Below are 16,532 nucleotides of genomic sequence, written 5' to 3'. Positions count from 1 at the left end.
TCCAGTATCTCTGGTGGCACAGCCTTAGGCCACTGCGCCACCCGGGAGGCCCTAAATATATTTAAATAGTGGAGTAGGGTGGTATTATTTTTTTGTGAGTTTAGTGATAGATGGTAAGGTATTTAAAAATATATTTAAAAAAATGTAAAACAATAAAATAAAAAAATTTAAGGAAAGTATAAGGGAGTTGTACTCCAATCTAGTAAGTGGCGGTAATGCAAAATATATTGGATGCCAACTGCCGTTAAACCTCATAGAAGAAGAAGAAGAAGTTGAAGAAGTTCAGAATAACACGCTTGGCGGACGTGATTCGTTAGAGGAGAAGATCATGTGACCAAACCGAAACCATTATGGCGGCCACCGTACAGGTAACAGCCCGTGTCTGTTTTGTGACTTTTCCTCGTCAACTTCCTTTATCTTGCAATGGATTATGGTGGATTTTGCACAAGGATATACGTTATTGAAGACGGGGCATGAGGAGATGGAACATTTTGTGATCGCAAGACGGGAATTTATTTAGGAAGAACAGTTTGTTAGCTAATCGGCTAACCGAAGAGCTAGCTAGTTACTATAGCCAGCTCAAGTTTGAAAGTAAACATCCGCTGATTACAGTGTGTGCATATGTTCGCCCTTTAGCCAAAACAAACGCGGTTGCACAGCTGGTTATTTCAAATTGCAACTGGAATGTGCCCGACTAACGTGTTTGGCAGGTAGTTATGTTAGCTAGTAGAGCTAGCTTTGTTATGCTAGCTAGCTAAACTGGCTAATTGAACCGAAGGAGAAGTGAACGCATCCGAGGACGAGGTAGCTAACGTTATCTAGCTAGCTATGTAACCTTTGCTGGCCAGACAAAGTTAATTGATCAAGACAGTGGACCAACTCGAGTAAGAGCTGTATCATGGGTCTGGTGAACCTTGTCTTTTGCACTATTGGGAAATGTTTCGATTTCATATTCTTCCTCCTGGACCTAAATTTCTTAATAGTCCATTCAGTGATACGGCTCCTGGCGGCATGTATCAACTTTGTGAATAAGCTACCCATGATACTGACCAACTCAATGGTGAAGTGCTGGAACTTCACTGTGTTCTGCATGGTTGCCATGATGGACAGCGTATCGCTTCTGGCCCAGGGGACAGTTAACATGTTAGGGCGCTGGCTGCAGCTCTTGGGAGGTATTTTGGAGAGTTTCAAAATGGTGGGCTACTTGTCCTCACATGTTCTCTTGCATGTCAGGGATCTCTTCCACCGTGGGCTGCTGTGTGGCCTCGGCTTGCTGCAGCAGGTGTGGGAGGGCTGTGGCATTGCAGTCAGCCTGGTGCTCTACCTGGTCAACACGGTGGTCAACCTGCTGCTCATCGGGACACAGAACGTATACTCTGTTGTAGTCAGCATGTGGGAAGCGGTCTCCTACCCACTGCAGAAGGCTATGGAGCTCACCCTCACACTCTTCACCTTCCTCTACAGCAGCCTGGTCGGCACCTCAATCGTACTCTGGACTCCCGTCAGGCTAGCCCTGGAGTTCCTAGGCTTGCTCGGACACATTTTCGTCAGCGTCTTCCTCCTGAACATTTATGGCCTCATTCTCACGGCTGCCATTGTTGTCACTGCCACAATCTACATGAACCCTGAGTTGACCCGTCTTGGAGCCCGCCACGCCGTCGGTTACTTCAACTCTTTCCCCACCCTGCAGGTCCTACAGAGGGTGCTCCATCGCCTTTGCATGCTGGGGAGGGGCGTGTGGCAGAGGCTTCAGCGGCAGGCCAGCCTCCTATACCAAACGATAACACCAGTCTACAGGAACATCAGAGTGAGGGGTGAGGGCCACACCAGGCAACCTGAACCTAGTGACAGAGAACAGAGGGCTCTACCGGACGGTAGGGCAGGAGACACTGCACCACGCGCTGAACGCGCTGCTCGGCCTCGCCAGCTAATGGATGACCTGTGGGACCTAGCATTCCCCAGCTCTAGCGGCACATACAGACCTATACAGAAACATAAGCTCTCCTCAGAGGAGGGGGGCACCAGCTCCAAGGGTCCCCCAAAGGACAGCCTACTGACTCTGCTCCAGGAGCAGGAAGAGAGGAAGAAGTGCATAATCTGCCAGGACAGTACTAAGACAGTGGTGCTGCTGCCTTGCCGCCACCTGTGTTTGTGTCGGGACTGTACCAACATATTGCTGCGCCAGCCCATCTACCAGCAGAACTGTCCGCTCTGCCGCCATATGATCCTTAATACCATGGATGTGTATCTGTGAGGGACCGAACGAGGGAGGGGCGTGTGGCCCAGAGCGCTGCATTGTTAACGTGTTGAATCTCAGGTTTCGAACGTGCAGAGACTTTAGGCTACATCTACACTAGCAGTACATTGCAGCTCAGGCATACTGCTATCCAAGTCCAGTCCACTGTGCTTGAATTGCTTGTCGCCCATGGCTGATGTCTTAAATGATGCCTGTGTTTTGTTCAGACAACCATGGCAATGCTTGCCTACATTTATTTTTATACTTGCTTGTTCATATTACTGAACACTTCATGGTCATTCCAAACTGTATGTGGTGTGTGAACTTAAAGGAATGTTTGCTGTGTAGCAGTTCATTTCCTTTATTCAGCATAGGTTCAGTTTGAACGCATTCAATGGAAGTTTAAAGCGCAGGCGTCAGTACAGTACGAAATGTTATCGTAAGAACATATTTTGTAGCCTATGCTTAGATTTAAATGGTGACAACCTCTCATATGCAATTTGTCAATAGCCAATATTGTTCCAAGCAGTTATTCAGGGACCTGTAAAAAGTGTGAAATTATTTTCTATTGTGGGATCGGGGGTTAATTTCATAAGCTATGGTTGTCTAAAAAAATATCAGTGTCAAGAGAAATTATTTACCAGATCTATGTCTTGTTATATTACACAGGTTTGTTTTGTTCTAATGATTATGCCATAATTTGGATCACTGTAGTGTAGCCAGTTCTTTCCACTATGCTGACATATGAATGCTACCTAATTTATGCTCCACACAAGGTATATTTTCCTTTTATAGTTATTGTAATGTTTTTGTCTTGTGATCAAACATTGACATGCTGTTAAAAATGACCACCTAGTCAGTAATGGCTTCATAATTCCTTGTTTCAATTTTTTTTCTCTTTGCTCAAAATAAGTATTGAGCAAAGCTCTGTGAAATGCCATGTTACACAAACTGCAAATGGTTATTGAATTAGGCCCGTTTAAGTGACAATAAAAGGCATATTTGATATGCCTTTTTTTTGGACCAAGGTTTCATAAATACATCTTGGATAGGCTCTGCCCGTAAGATTTTTTTGGGGTCAAACATGACGGAGTGACTTTAATATTGTGACAGACAACCTCGAACGTGAACCACACTGATGTCCTTCTGTGGTTGTTTTAGTCTCATTGACATTGTGTAGCCTACAATCATTTCCTAATGTCTTTATTCCAATTAGAATTCTTAACATTTCTGTTATTTCAACAGGTTCTGTAATCACTCATTCAATAATTTTGCCCTTTATCCCTTTTATCTAGTACCAAACCAACTATTTTCAAGCAGCCTACCATTTTCTTAACAGACCCATTTTCTTTATTTTTATAGTAATTATGAAACCAACAATTGTCTATGATGTGACATCTTGATAAAAATCTGGAGAGAAAAAAGTTGGGCCCATGAATTGTCTATGACGTGACATTGTATTGAAACTAATCTATGAAAATAGATGGGCATATATTTTAGTCCAGAGTAAATCCTAGGTTATATTCTGAGTTGACCTCTTTTCCTGTCAGGTTTCCCCAAAGGCCTTTATTCATTGCGTGACATTCCTTTCTACAGATACAGTGGACTCTTATCACAGACCACACATGTGGCCATTCACACAGCTTATTTTATCTAGGAAGACTGACCTGTGTATCCGGGGGACATGAAAGGTAGCTGGTTCGAATCCCGAGCTGACTAGGTGAAAAATCTGTCTGTGCCTTTTAGCAAGGCACTTAACCCTTATTGTTCCTGTAAGTCTCTGAATAAGAGTCCGCTAAATGACTTAATTGTAAGCATGTATTTTGTTTTATAAAGGTTTATGAATGTGGCCAGACTCACTAATGCGAATGACAAATGTCTGTGAGACAATAAACAAACATATCTTGGTACTGTTTTTCTGTCTTTTTCTATTGTGGGAAAACCATTTATTTTATCTATTTTCACTGTTTACTTCGCGTTCCAGTTCAGAGCAGTCAATCGACTGTGTTTTTGTTACAGACTGGGTTTACCAGCTTGTGTGAGCAAACCTAGGCCCTGATTACAATACACCAGAAAGAGAACCACGGACAGTTCTGTTTCACAGGATATTTTGCTCATCAAAATATGAGATAATCAAGGCTATTATTATCTACGACATAATCAAGGCTATTATTTCCTTGTTGATAAACCAATGTTGAATGTGTAATTGATTCCGGTCCTCTTGACCAATGAATCCCCAAATAAGGGTTTCGCATTACACGCACTAGACATTGGTAACGTGTTGTGTCAAATTCCGTGATGATAGGACAGTGTTTCCAACATACTTTTTGAGTTAAAACCCATATTTCCTACCATTGCTATGCCACCATTGCCAAGATTTCTATATTGATCCACCACTGAAGTTCACTAAACTGCTAGATTTTCGTGAAAACCAAGTAGAATGGAGATGTTGAAGATTCCATATACAGTGCATTCGGAAACTATTCAGACTCCAGGACTTCTTTCACATTTTGTTACGTTACAGCCTTATTCTAAAATGGATTTATTAAAACATTTCCCCCATCAATCTACACACAATACAAAGCAAAAACAGGTTTTTAGACAGTTTTGCAAATGTATTTATGATTTTTTTTTTACATAAGTTACTTACATAAGTATTCAGTCTCTTTACTATTTGGTATTTTATTAGGATCGGCATTAGCTGTTGCAAAAGTAGCAGCTACTCTTCCTGGGGTCCAGAAATGAGACTTGAAATTGGGCTCAGGGGCATCCTGTTTCCATTGATCATCCTTGAGATGTTTCTACAACTTGATTGGAGTCCACCTGTGGTAAAGTAAATTGGACATGATTTGGAAAGGCACACACCTGTCTATATAATGTCCCACAGTTGACAGTACATGTCAGAGCGAAAAACAAAGCCATGAGGTCGAAGGGGGGAAGGGTACCAAAAAATGTCTGCAGCATTGAAGGTCCCGTAGAACACAGTGGCCCTCCATCATTCTTAAATTAAATAAGTTTGTTACCCCCAAGACTCTTCCTAGAGCTGGCCGCCCAGAAAAATTGAGCAATCGGGGGAGAAGGGCTTTGGTCAGGGAGGTGACCAAGAACCTTATGGTCACTCTGACAGAGCTCCAGAGTTCCTCTGGAGATGGTTGTCCTTCTGGAAGGTTTTCCCATATCTGCAGCACTTCATCAATCAGGGCTTTCTGGTATTGGCCAGATGGAAGCCACTCCTAATTTAACGGCACATGACAGCTTGCTTGGAGTTTGCCAAAAGGCACCTAAAGACTCTCAGACCATGAGAAACAAGATTATCTGGTCTGATGAAACCAAGATTGAAATCTTTGAACTGAATGCCAAGTGTCACGTCTGGAGGAAACCTGGCACCATCCCTACGGTGACGCGTGGTGGTGGCAACATTATGCTGTGGAGATGTTTTTCAGCAGCAGGTACTGGGAGACTAGTCAGGATTGAGGGAAAGATGTACAGAGAGAACCTTGATGAAACCTGCTCCAGAGTGCTCAGGACCTCAGACTGGGGTGAAGGTTCACCTTCCAACAGGACAATGACCCTATGCACACAGCCAAGACAACACAGGAGTGGCTTTGGGAAAGTCTCTGAATGTCCTTGAGTGGCCTAGCCAGAGCACGGACTTGAACCCAATCAAACACCTCTGGAGAGACCTGAAAATAGCTGTGCAGCGATGCTCCCCATCCAACCTGACAGAGCGTGAAAGGATCTGTAGAGAAGAATGGGAGAAAATCCCCCAAATACAAGTGTGCCATGCTTGTTGCCTCATACCCAAAAAGACTTGAGGCTGTAATTTCTGCCAAAGGTGCTTCAACAAAGTACTGAGTAAAGGGTCTGAACACTTATGTAAATGTAATATTTACAGTGCCTTGCGAAAGTATTCGGCCCCCTTGAACTTTGCGACCTTTTGCCACATTTCAGGCTTCAAACATAAAGATATAAAACTGTATTTTTTTGTGAAGAATCAACAAGTGGGACACAATCATGAAGTGGAACGACATTTCTTTTTTAACAAATCAAAAACAGAAAAATTGGGCATGCAAAATTATTCAGCCCCTTTAAGTTAATACTTTGTAGCGCAACCTTTTGCTGCGATTACAGTTGTAAGTCGCTTGGGGTATGTCTCTATCAGTTTTGCACATCGAGAGACTGAATTTTTTTCCCATTCCTCCTTGCAAAACAGCTCGAGCTCAGTGAGGTTGGATGGAGAGCATTTGTGAACAGCAGTTTTCAGTTCTTTCCACAGATTCTCGATTGGATTCAGGTCTGGACTTCAGGTTTGGACTGACTTGGCCATTCTAATGTTTATTTTTGAACCATTCCATTGTAGATTTTGCTTTATGTTTTGGATCATTGTCTTGTTGGAAGACAAATCTCCGTCCCAGTCTCAGGTCTTTTGCAGACTCCATCAGGTTTTCTTCCAGAATGGTCCTGTATTTGGCTCCATCCATCTTCCCATCAATTTTAACCATCTTCCCTGTCCCTGCTGAAGAAAAGCAGGCCCAAACCATGATGCTGCCACCACCATGTTTGACAGTGGGGATGTTGTGTTCAGGGTGATGAGCTGTGTTGCTTTTACGCCAAACGTTATGTTTGGTTTTGCATTGTTGCCAAAAAGTTCAATTTTGGTTTCATCTGACCAGAGCACCTTCTTCCACATGTTTGGTGTGTCTCCCAGGTGGCTTGTGGCAAACTTTAAACAACACTTTTTATGGATATCTTTAAGAAATGGCTTTCTTCTTGCCACTCTTCCATAAAGGCCAGATTTGTGCAATATACGACTGATTGTTGTCCTATGGACAGAGTCTCCCACCTCAGCTGTAGATCTCTGCAGTTCATCCAGAGTGATCATGGGCCTCTTGGCTGCATCTCTGATCAGTCTTCTCCTTGTATGAGCTGAAAGTTTAGAGGGACGGCCAGGTCTTGGTAGATTTGCAGTGGTCTGATACTCCTTCCATTTCAATATTATCGCTTGCACAGTGCTCCTTGGGATGTTTAAAGCTTGGGAAATGTTTTTGTATCCTAATCCGGCTTTAAACTTCTTCACAACAGTATCTCGGACCTGCCTGGTGTGTTCCTTGGGCTCTCTGCGCTTTTAACGGACCTCTGAGACTATCACAGTGCAGGTGCATTTATACGGAGACTTGATTACACACAGGTGGATTGTATTTATCATCATTAGTCATTTAGGTCAACATTGGATCATTCAGAGATCCTCACTGAACTTCTGGAGAGAGTTTGCTGCACTGAAAGTAAAGGGGCTGAATAATTTTGCACGCCCAATTTTTCAGTTTTTGATTTGTTAAAAAAGTTTGAAATATCCAATAAATGTCGTTCCACTTCAGGATTGTGTCCCACTTGTTGTTGATTCTTCACAAAAAAATACAGTTTTATATCTTTATGTTTGAAGCCTGAAATGTGGCCAAAGGTCGCAAAGTTCAAGGGGGCCGAATACTTTCTCAAGGCACTGTATATACATATATACATTTGCATAAAGAAACCTGTTTTTGCACTGTCATTATGGGATATTGTTTGTAGATTGAAAATGATATAATCCATTTTAGAATAAGGCTGTAACATAAGAAAATGTGGAAAAGTGAAGGGGTCTGAATACTTTCTGAAGGCAGTATAAATTTAGCCATTTTGCTAACCCTGGTGATAATATCTCTGAATGGGAGAAAGTAACCATCCCCTTCCCTAGACTTCCCCATCTGTGAGGAGAGGGAAACTGAAGAACAGCAGCTGGGGGTGATAGGTTTAGGAGGGGGGTCAGGAAAGGGGGCTCTGCTGGACATTGTGAACCACTTCCTCTAGGAAGTGGAAACACTTCCTCCCTTCACTAGAGTTTTGTGGTTTATGACATCACGGACTTAATTCCCAAAGTCCCTTCTAAATAGGGACTCCACACTATATATACAAAAGCATATAAACAATCTAAAATGTGCAGTTTTGTCACACAACACAATGCCACAGATGTTTCAAGTTTTGAGGGAGTGTGTTATTGGCATGCTGACTGCAGGAATGTCCGCCAGAGCTGTTGCCAGAGAATTGAATGTTCATTTCTCTACCATAAGCCGCCTCCAACATTTTAGCGAATTTGGCAGTACTTCCAGCTGGCGCCGCAGCCCATGTCCTCCACATCCAACTTCTTCCCCTGAGGGATTGTCTGAGACCAGCCATCCCAACAGCTGATGAAACTGTGGGTTTGCACAATGGAATAATTTCTGCACAAGCTTTCAGAAACCTTCTCAGGGAAGCTCATCTGCATATGCTCGTCGTCCTCACCAGGCTCTAGACCTGATTGCAGTTGGGCGTCGTAACCGACTTCAGTTGGCAAAAGCTAACCTTCGATGGCCACTGGCACGCTGAACAAGTGTGCTCTTCATTAATGAATTCCGGTTTAACTGCACCGGGCAGATGGCAGACCGTGTGTATGGCGTTGTGTGGGCGAGGGATTTGCTGAACGCTGTGAACAGAGTGTCCCATGGTGGCGTTGGGGTTTATGGTATGGGCAGGCATAAGCTACGGACAATGAATACAACTGCATTTTATTGACGGCAATTTGAATGCACAGAGATACCATGACGAGATCCTGATGCTCATTGTCGTGCCATTCATCCTCCGCCATCACCTCGTGTTTCAGCATGATAATGCACTTCTCCATGTCGCAAGGATCTGTACACAATTCCTGGAAGCTGAAATTGTCACAGTTTTTCCATGGCCTGCAACCTCACCAGATGTGTCAGCCATTGAGCCTGTTTTGGATGCTCTGGATCGATGTGTACGACAGCGTGTTCCAGTTCCCACCAAAATCCAGCAACTTCGTAACAGCCATTGAAGAGGAGTGTGGCAACATTCCACAGGCCATAATTAACAGCCTGATCAACTCTATTCGAAGGAGATGTGTCATGCTGCATGAGGCAAATGGTGGTCACACCAGACTGGTTTTCTGATCCACTCCCCTACCTATTTGCATTACATGTTTCATTTTCACAGAGCACAATGTTGTAAGGGCTCCTATGTAGAATCAATTCAAACTTTATTTATCAAACAATGTGTGGGGGTACAGGTTAGTTGAGGTAATTTGTACATGTAGGCAAGTTAGCAACAGTGTAAAAACAAATGGTGGGGGGGTCAATGTAAATAGTCCGGGTGGCCATTTGATTAATTATTCCGCAGTCGTATGGCTTGGGGGTAGAAGTGGTTAAGGAGCCTTTTGGTCCCAGACTTGGCACTCCGGTACCGCTTGCCATGCAGTAGCAGAGAGAACAGTCTATGACTTGGGTGACTGGCATCTTTGACAATCTTTTGGGCTTTCCTCTGACACACCTAGTAATAATGCCTGATTTAGGGGCTAGCTTGCATGTGGGGGAAACAACTGGGTAGTTAAGGGACAACAAGTTCACAATGCCACAGAGCGCAAGTAGTCTCATAATGGTTCAAGTAGGATAACACTTAACTAGCATTGGCTTGACATGTGGAGTGGCCTTTGTTGTGTCAACAGTATTCGAATGTGTGATCCGACTCTACTCCTGACAATTCTATTGCAGCTGACCAAACAATGCATAGGATACTGGTGTAATTCAACATTTCACCATTAAACCCTATGGAAAACGTTTGAGGGACCTTGATAATTTCAATAGAATCCAAAAGCTTTGGTCAATCTGACCAGCCCCACTGGGGAAAACTGGTTGAATCAATGTTATTTCCACATCAATTTCAACCAAAAACTCTATGCGAAGACATTGAATCAACATGGAAAACTGTTCATTTTTTCATGTTAGTTGACAAGTCAACCAAATATTAATCAAAACTAGACGTTAAACTGACGTCTGTGCGTGAGCAGGATCTACTTGAGACAATAACAAAGGAAAACAGTGCTATCCCGGTATAGTTTTCTGACTGTTTCCATTGCGTCATCCACTATTAGCGTACAGTTTGATGACATGATCCGCATTATGACATCTGACCTATATAAACTGCAGTCAACGCAAATGGCCGCAGTGGAGAGACACCGGAGATTCCGTTGGATCCATTTCTTAACGATCACGAGTGACCCCATCTTGGATAAGTGTTTTGATTATGGAACCAGCAAGTTACTTTGAAGTGTACCCCGAGGTTCGTCTTGGGGTTGTTCCCGTTCCTTATACCCCTGGCGATGAGTGAAGTGAACACCCCTAGGAATCCCATCCAATAACACATTAAGCATTATCTCTCATCAGTCTCCATTCAATGTTTATGTCGTTGTATGTAGAGGAGAGCATATTTTCTCTCAACTAGATTAGGCCTACATGGCAGTTTTAGTGCCTTTGCATGATATACGGTATAGGCCTTCTCAAATACGATTACAAAGCTATTTTCTGTAATATTATTTTTCTGTTTAGATGCTAAGAAATTCAGAGTTGGGTATTTCTTAATACTATACCATGACTTTGCAACTTCCGGCGCCGACAGAGATGGCCGCCTTGCTTCGCGTTCCGAGGAAACTATGCAGTTTTTAGTTTTTTTACTTACTTTTTTACTTGTTATTTCTTACATTAGTACCCCAGGTCATCCTAGGTTTCATTACATACAGTCGAGAAGAACTACTGAATATAAGATCAGCGTCAACTCACCATCAGTACGACCAAGAATATGTTTTTCGCGACGCGGATCCTGTGTTCTGCCTCTCAAACAGGACAACGGAATGCATCCCATGCAGCGACCCAAAAAAACGACTCCGAAAAAGAGGGAAACGAGGCGGTCTTCTGGTCAGACTCCGGAGACGGGCACATCGTGCACCACTCCCTAGCATTCTTCTCGCCAATGTCCAGTCTCTTGACAACAAGGTTGATGAAATCCGAGCAAGCGTAGCATTCCAGAGGGACATCAGAGACTGTAACGTTCTTTGCTTCACGGAAATATGGCTCACTGGAGAGACGCTATCGGAGGCGGTGCAGCCAGCGGGTTTCTCCACGCATCGCGCCGACATAAACAAACATCTTTCTGGTAAGAAGAGGGGCGGGGGCGTATGCCTTATGGCTAACGAGACATGGTGTGATGAAAGAAACATACAGGAACTCAAATCCTTCTGTTCACCTGATTTAGAATTCCTCACAATCAAATGTAGACCACATTATCTACCAAGAGAATTCTCTTCGATTATAATCACAGCCGTATATATCCCCCCCCCCAAGCAGACACATCCGATGGCTCTGAACAAACTTTATTTGACTCTTTGCAAACTGGAATCCATTTATCCGGAGGCTGCATTCATTGTAGCTGGGGATTTTAACAAGGCTAATCTGAAAACAAGACTCCCTAAATTTTATCAGCATATCGATTGCGCAACCAGGGGTGGAAAAACCTTGGATCATTGTTACTCTAACTTCCGCGACGCATATAAGGCCCTGCCCCGCCCTCCTTTCGGAAAAGCTGACCACGACTCCATTTTGTTGATCCCTGCCTATAGACAGAAACTAAAACAAGAGGCTCCCACGCTGAGGTCTGTCCAACGCTGGTCTGACCAAGCTGACTCCACACTCCAAGACTGCTTCCATCACGTGGACTGGGATATGTTTCGTATTGCGTCAGATAACAATATTGACGAATACGCTGATTCGGTGTGCGAGTTCATTAGAACGTGCGTTGAAGATGTCGTTCCCATAGCAACGATTAAAACATTCCCTAACCAGAAACCGTGGATTGATGGCAGCATTCGCGTGAAACTGAAAGCGCGAACTACTGCTTTTAATCAGGGCAAGGTGACTGGTAACATGACCGAATACAAACAGTGCAGCTATTCCCTCCGCAAGGCTATCAAACAAGCTAAGCGTCAGTACAAAGACAAAGTAGAATCTCAATTCAACGGCTCAGACACGAGGCATGTGGCAGGGTCTACAGTCAATCACGGACTACAAGAAGAAATCCAGCCCAGTCACGGACCAGGATGTCTTGCTCCCAGGCAGACTAAATAACTTTTTTGCCCGCTTTGAGGACAATACAGTGCCACTGACACGGCCTGCAACGAAAACATGCGGACTCTCCTTCACTGCAGCCGAGGTGAGTAAGACATTTAAACGTATTAACCCTCGCAAGGCTGCAGGCCCAGACGGCATCCCCAGCCGCGCCCTCAGAGCATGCGCAGACCAGCTGGCCGGTGTGTTTACGGACATATTCAATCAATCCCTATACCAGTCTGCTGTTCCCACATGCTTCAAGAGGGCCACCATTGTTCCTGTTCCCAAGAAAGCTAAGGTAACTGAGCTAAATGACTACGTAGCACTCACTTCCGTCATCATGAAGTGCTTTGAGAGACTAGTCAAGGACCATATCACCTCCACCCTACCTGACACCCTAGACCCACTCCAATTTGCTTACCGCCCAAATAGGTCCACAGACGATGCAATCTCAACCACACTGCACACTGCCCTAACCCATCTGGACAAGAGGAATACCTATGTGAGAATGCTGTTCATCGACTACAGCTCGGCATTCAACACCATAGTACCCTCCAAGCTCGTCATCAAGCTCGAGACCCTGGGTCTCGACCCCGCCCTGTGCAACTGGGTACTGGACTTCCTGACGGGCCGCCCCCAGGTGGTGAGGGTAGGCAACAACATCTCCACCCCGCTGATCCTCAACACTGGGGCCCCACAAGGGTGCGTTCTGAGCCCTCTCCTGTACTCCCTGTTCACCCACGACTGCGTGGCCACGCACGCCTCCAACTCAATCATCGAGTTTGCGGACGACACAACAGTGGTAGGCTTGATTACCAACAACGACGAGACGGCCTACAGGGAGGAGGTGAGGGCCCTCGGACTGTGGTGTCAGGAAAATAGCCTCACACTCAACGTCAACAAAACTAAGGAGATGATTGTGGACTTCAGGAAACAGCAGAGGGAACACCCCCCTATCCACATCGATGGAACAGTAGTGGAGAGGGTAGCAAGTTTTAAGTTCCTCGGCATACACATCACAGACAAACTGAATTGGTCCACTCACAGAGACAGCATCGTGAAGAAGGCGCAGCAGCGCCTCTTCAACCTCAGCAGGCTGAAGAAATTCGGCTTGTCACCAAAAGCACTCACAAACTTCTACAGATGCACAATCGAGAGCATCCTGTCGGGCTGTATCACCGCCTGGTATGGCAACTGCTCCGCCCACAACCGTAAGGCTCTCCAGAGGGTAGTGAGGTCTGCACAACGCATCACCGGAGGCAAACTACCTGCCCTCCAGGACACCTACACCACCCGATGTTACAGGAAGGCCATAAAGATCATCAAGGACATCAACCACCCGAGCCACTGCCTGTTCACCCCGCTATCATCCAGAAGGCGAGGTCAGTACAGGTGCATCAAAGCTGGGACCGAGAGACTGAAAAACAGCTTCTATCTCAAGGCCATCAGACTGTTAAACAGCCACCACTAACATTGAGTGGCTGCTGCCAACACACTGACACTGACTCAACTCCAGCCACTTTAATAATGGGAATTGATGGGAAATGATGTAAATATATCACTAGCCACTTTAAACAATGCTACCTTATATAATGTTACTTACCCTACATTATTCATCTCATATGCATACGTATATACTGTACTCTATATCATCGACTGCATCCTTATGTAATACATGTATCACTAGCGACTTTAACTATGCCACTTTGTTTACATACTCATCTCATATGTATATACTGTACTCGATACCATCTACTGTATCTTGCCTATGCTACTCTGTACCATCACTCATTCATATATCCTTATGTACATATTCTTTATCCCCTTACACTGTGTATAAGACAGTAGTTTTGGAATTGTTAGTTAGATTATTTGTTGGTTATTACTGCATTGTCGGAACTAGAAGCACAAGCATTTCGCTACACTCGCATTAACATCTGCTAACCATGTGTATGTGACAAATAAATTTTGATTTGATTTGATTTGAGATAGGATCTGGGTCTCCTGTTCCTTGGGGCTTGAGGGGCCCGAGGTAAGAAGCATAAGTCTAATCAAGCTCTTGTATATCAGCAAACACATTTTCCTGGCATGGAATAGGTCCACTCAAGCAGAGGGCAAGGGAAACACCAATAAATACACACAGCCATTCTGAGTGATCACCTTCAACCTACACTGTATTGTGAATAATTTATATCCTGATGAGAGTGGTCTCCTCCAGGATGACAATGCCCCCATTCACAAGGCACGAGTGGTCACTGAATGGTTTGATGAGCATGAAGAGGATGTAAACCATATGCCCCGGTCGTCAGACCCCAACCCTATTGAACACTTAGTAGGAGATTCCGGAGCGGTGCCTGAGACAGTATTTCCACCACCATCAACAGAACACCAAATTATGGAACTTCTTGTCGAAGAATGGTGTCGCATCCCTCCAATAGAGTTCCAGACACGTGTAGAATCTATGCCAAGGCACATTGAAGCGGCTCGTGGCGGCCCAACGCCCTATTAAGACACTCTGTGTTGGTGTTTCCTTTATTTTGGTAGTTCACTGTACATACAGTATTGTCTGCTCTCCAGAGCACTCTTACCGTGTTGATGTGAAGCTCTCGTTGTTGCAGGTCTCTGAGCAGTAGAAAAAGGCATGCAAGTAGATTCTATGGCGGAACATCACTCCTCACAGACAACTCTGAAGCAATATACTGATAGATGTTTTAGAAGCAAGCCACATAATAATACAAGCCTTATCCGGTTCCAGTTGGAATTCCGAAACTACACTGAACAAAAATATAAACGCAACATGCAACAATTTCAAAGTTACAGTTCATACAAGGAAATCACTCAATCACTCAGAAATACATTCACTAAGCCTTAATCTATGGATGTCACTTGACTGGGAATATAGATATGCATCTGTTGGTCAAAGATAGCTCTTTTTTTTTTAAGGTAGGCGTGTGGATCAGAAAACCAGTCACTATCTGCTGTGACCACCATTTGCCTCATGCAGCGCCACACATCGCCTTCGCATAGAGTTGATCAGGCTGTTAATTGTGGCCTGTGGAATGTTGTCCCACTCATCCTCAATGTACTGCAGTGCATCTCCTCCTCATGGACTGCACCAGATTTGCCAGTTCTTGCTATGAGATGTTACCCCACTCTTCCACCAATCACCTACAAGTTCCCGGACATTTCTGGGGGGAATGCCCCTAGCCCTCACCCTCCAATCCAACAGGTCCAACAGGTCCCAGACATGCTCAATGGGATTGAGATCCGGGCTCTCCGATGGCCATGGCAGAACACTGACATTCCTGTCTTGCAGGAAATCACGCAACAGAACGAGCTGTATGGCTGGTTGCATTGTCATGCTGGAGGGTCATGTCAGGATGAGCCTGCAGGAAGGGTACCACATGAGGGAAGACGATGTCTTCCCTGTAATGCACAGCGTTGCGATTGCCTGCAATGACAACAAGCTCAGTCCGATGATGCTGTGACACACCGCCCCAGACCATGACGGACCCTTCCACCTCCAAATTGATCCCGCTCCAGGCCTCGGTGTAACGCTCATTCCTTCAATGATAAACAGAAATCCAACCATCACACCTGGTGAGACAAAACCGAGACTCTTCAGTGAAGAGCACTTTTTGCCAGTCCTGTCTGGTCCAGAGTGTGTTTGTGCACATAGGCGACGTTGTTGCCGGTGATGTCTGGAAAGGACCTACAAGCCCTGTCTGAGGCCTACAAGCCCTCAGTCCAGCCTCTCTCAGCCTATTGAGGACAGTCTGAGCACTGATGGAGGGATTGTGCGTTCCTGGTGTAACTCGGGCAGTTGTTGCCATCCTGTACCTGTCCCGCAGGTGTGATGTTTGGATGTACAGATCCTGTGCAGGTGTTGGTACACGTGGTCTGCCACTGCGAGGATGATCAGCTGTCCATCCTGTCTCCCTGAAGCACTGTCTTAGGCAATTTATTGCCCTGGGCACATCTGCAGTCCTCATGCCTTCTTGCAGCATGCCTAAGGCACGTTCACGCAGATTAGCAGGGACCCTGGGCATCTTTCCTTTGGTGTTTTTCAGAGTCAGTAGAAAGGCCTCTTTATAGTGTCCTAAGTTTTCATAACTGTGACCTTAATTGCCTACCGTCTGTAAGCTGTTAGTGTCTTAACGACCGTTCCACAGGTGCATGTTCATTAATTGTTTATGGTTCATTGAACCAGCATGGGAAACAGTGTTTAAACCCTTTACAATGAAGATCTGTGTTATTTGGAGTTTAACAAATGATCTTTGAAAGAAATGGACCTGAAAAAGGGATGTTTCTTTTTTTGCTGAGTTTAC

General features: G+C 44.7%; 1 protein-coding gene across 1 annotated transcript; it reads left to right on the top strand.

Moving 5' to 3' along the window:
• The first annotated feature begins 310 nt into the window (after positions 1 to 310).
• Positions 311 to 4,151, top strand: LOC109908867 (E3 ubiquitin-protein ligase RNF26-like). Its single transcript, XM_031796137.1, has 2 exons — positions 311 to 368; positions 1,234 to 4,151. Exon 2 carries the CDS (start codon positions 1,391 to 1,393, stop codon positions 2,252 to 2,254), a length of 864 nt encoding a protein of 287 aa, XP_031651997.1. The 5' UTR covers positions 311 to 368; positions 1,234 to 1,390; the 3' UTR covers positions 2,255 to 4,151.
• The last annotated feature ends 12,381 nt before the right edge of the window (positions 4,152 to 16,532 follow it).

Source organism: Oncorhynchus kisutch, linkage group LG18, assembly GCF_002021735.2.
Source record: "Oncorhynchus kisutch isolate 150728-3 linkage group LG18, Okis_V2, whole genome shotgun sequence".
In the NCBI taxonomy this organism is placed as follows: domain Eukaryota; kingdom Metazoa; phylum Chordata; class Actinopteri; order Salmoniformes; family Salmonidae; genus Oncorhynchus; species Oncorhynchus kisutch.
The sequence above is the reverse complement of the archived record's forward strand: the minus strand, read 5'-3'. Positions and strand labels throughout refer to the sequence as shown.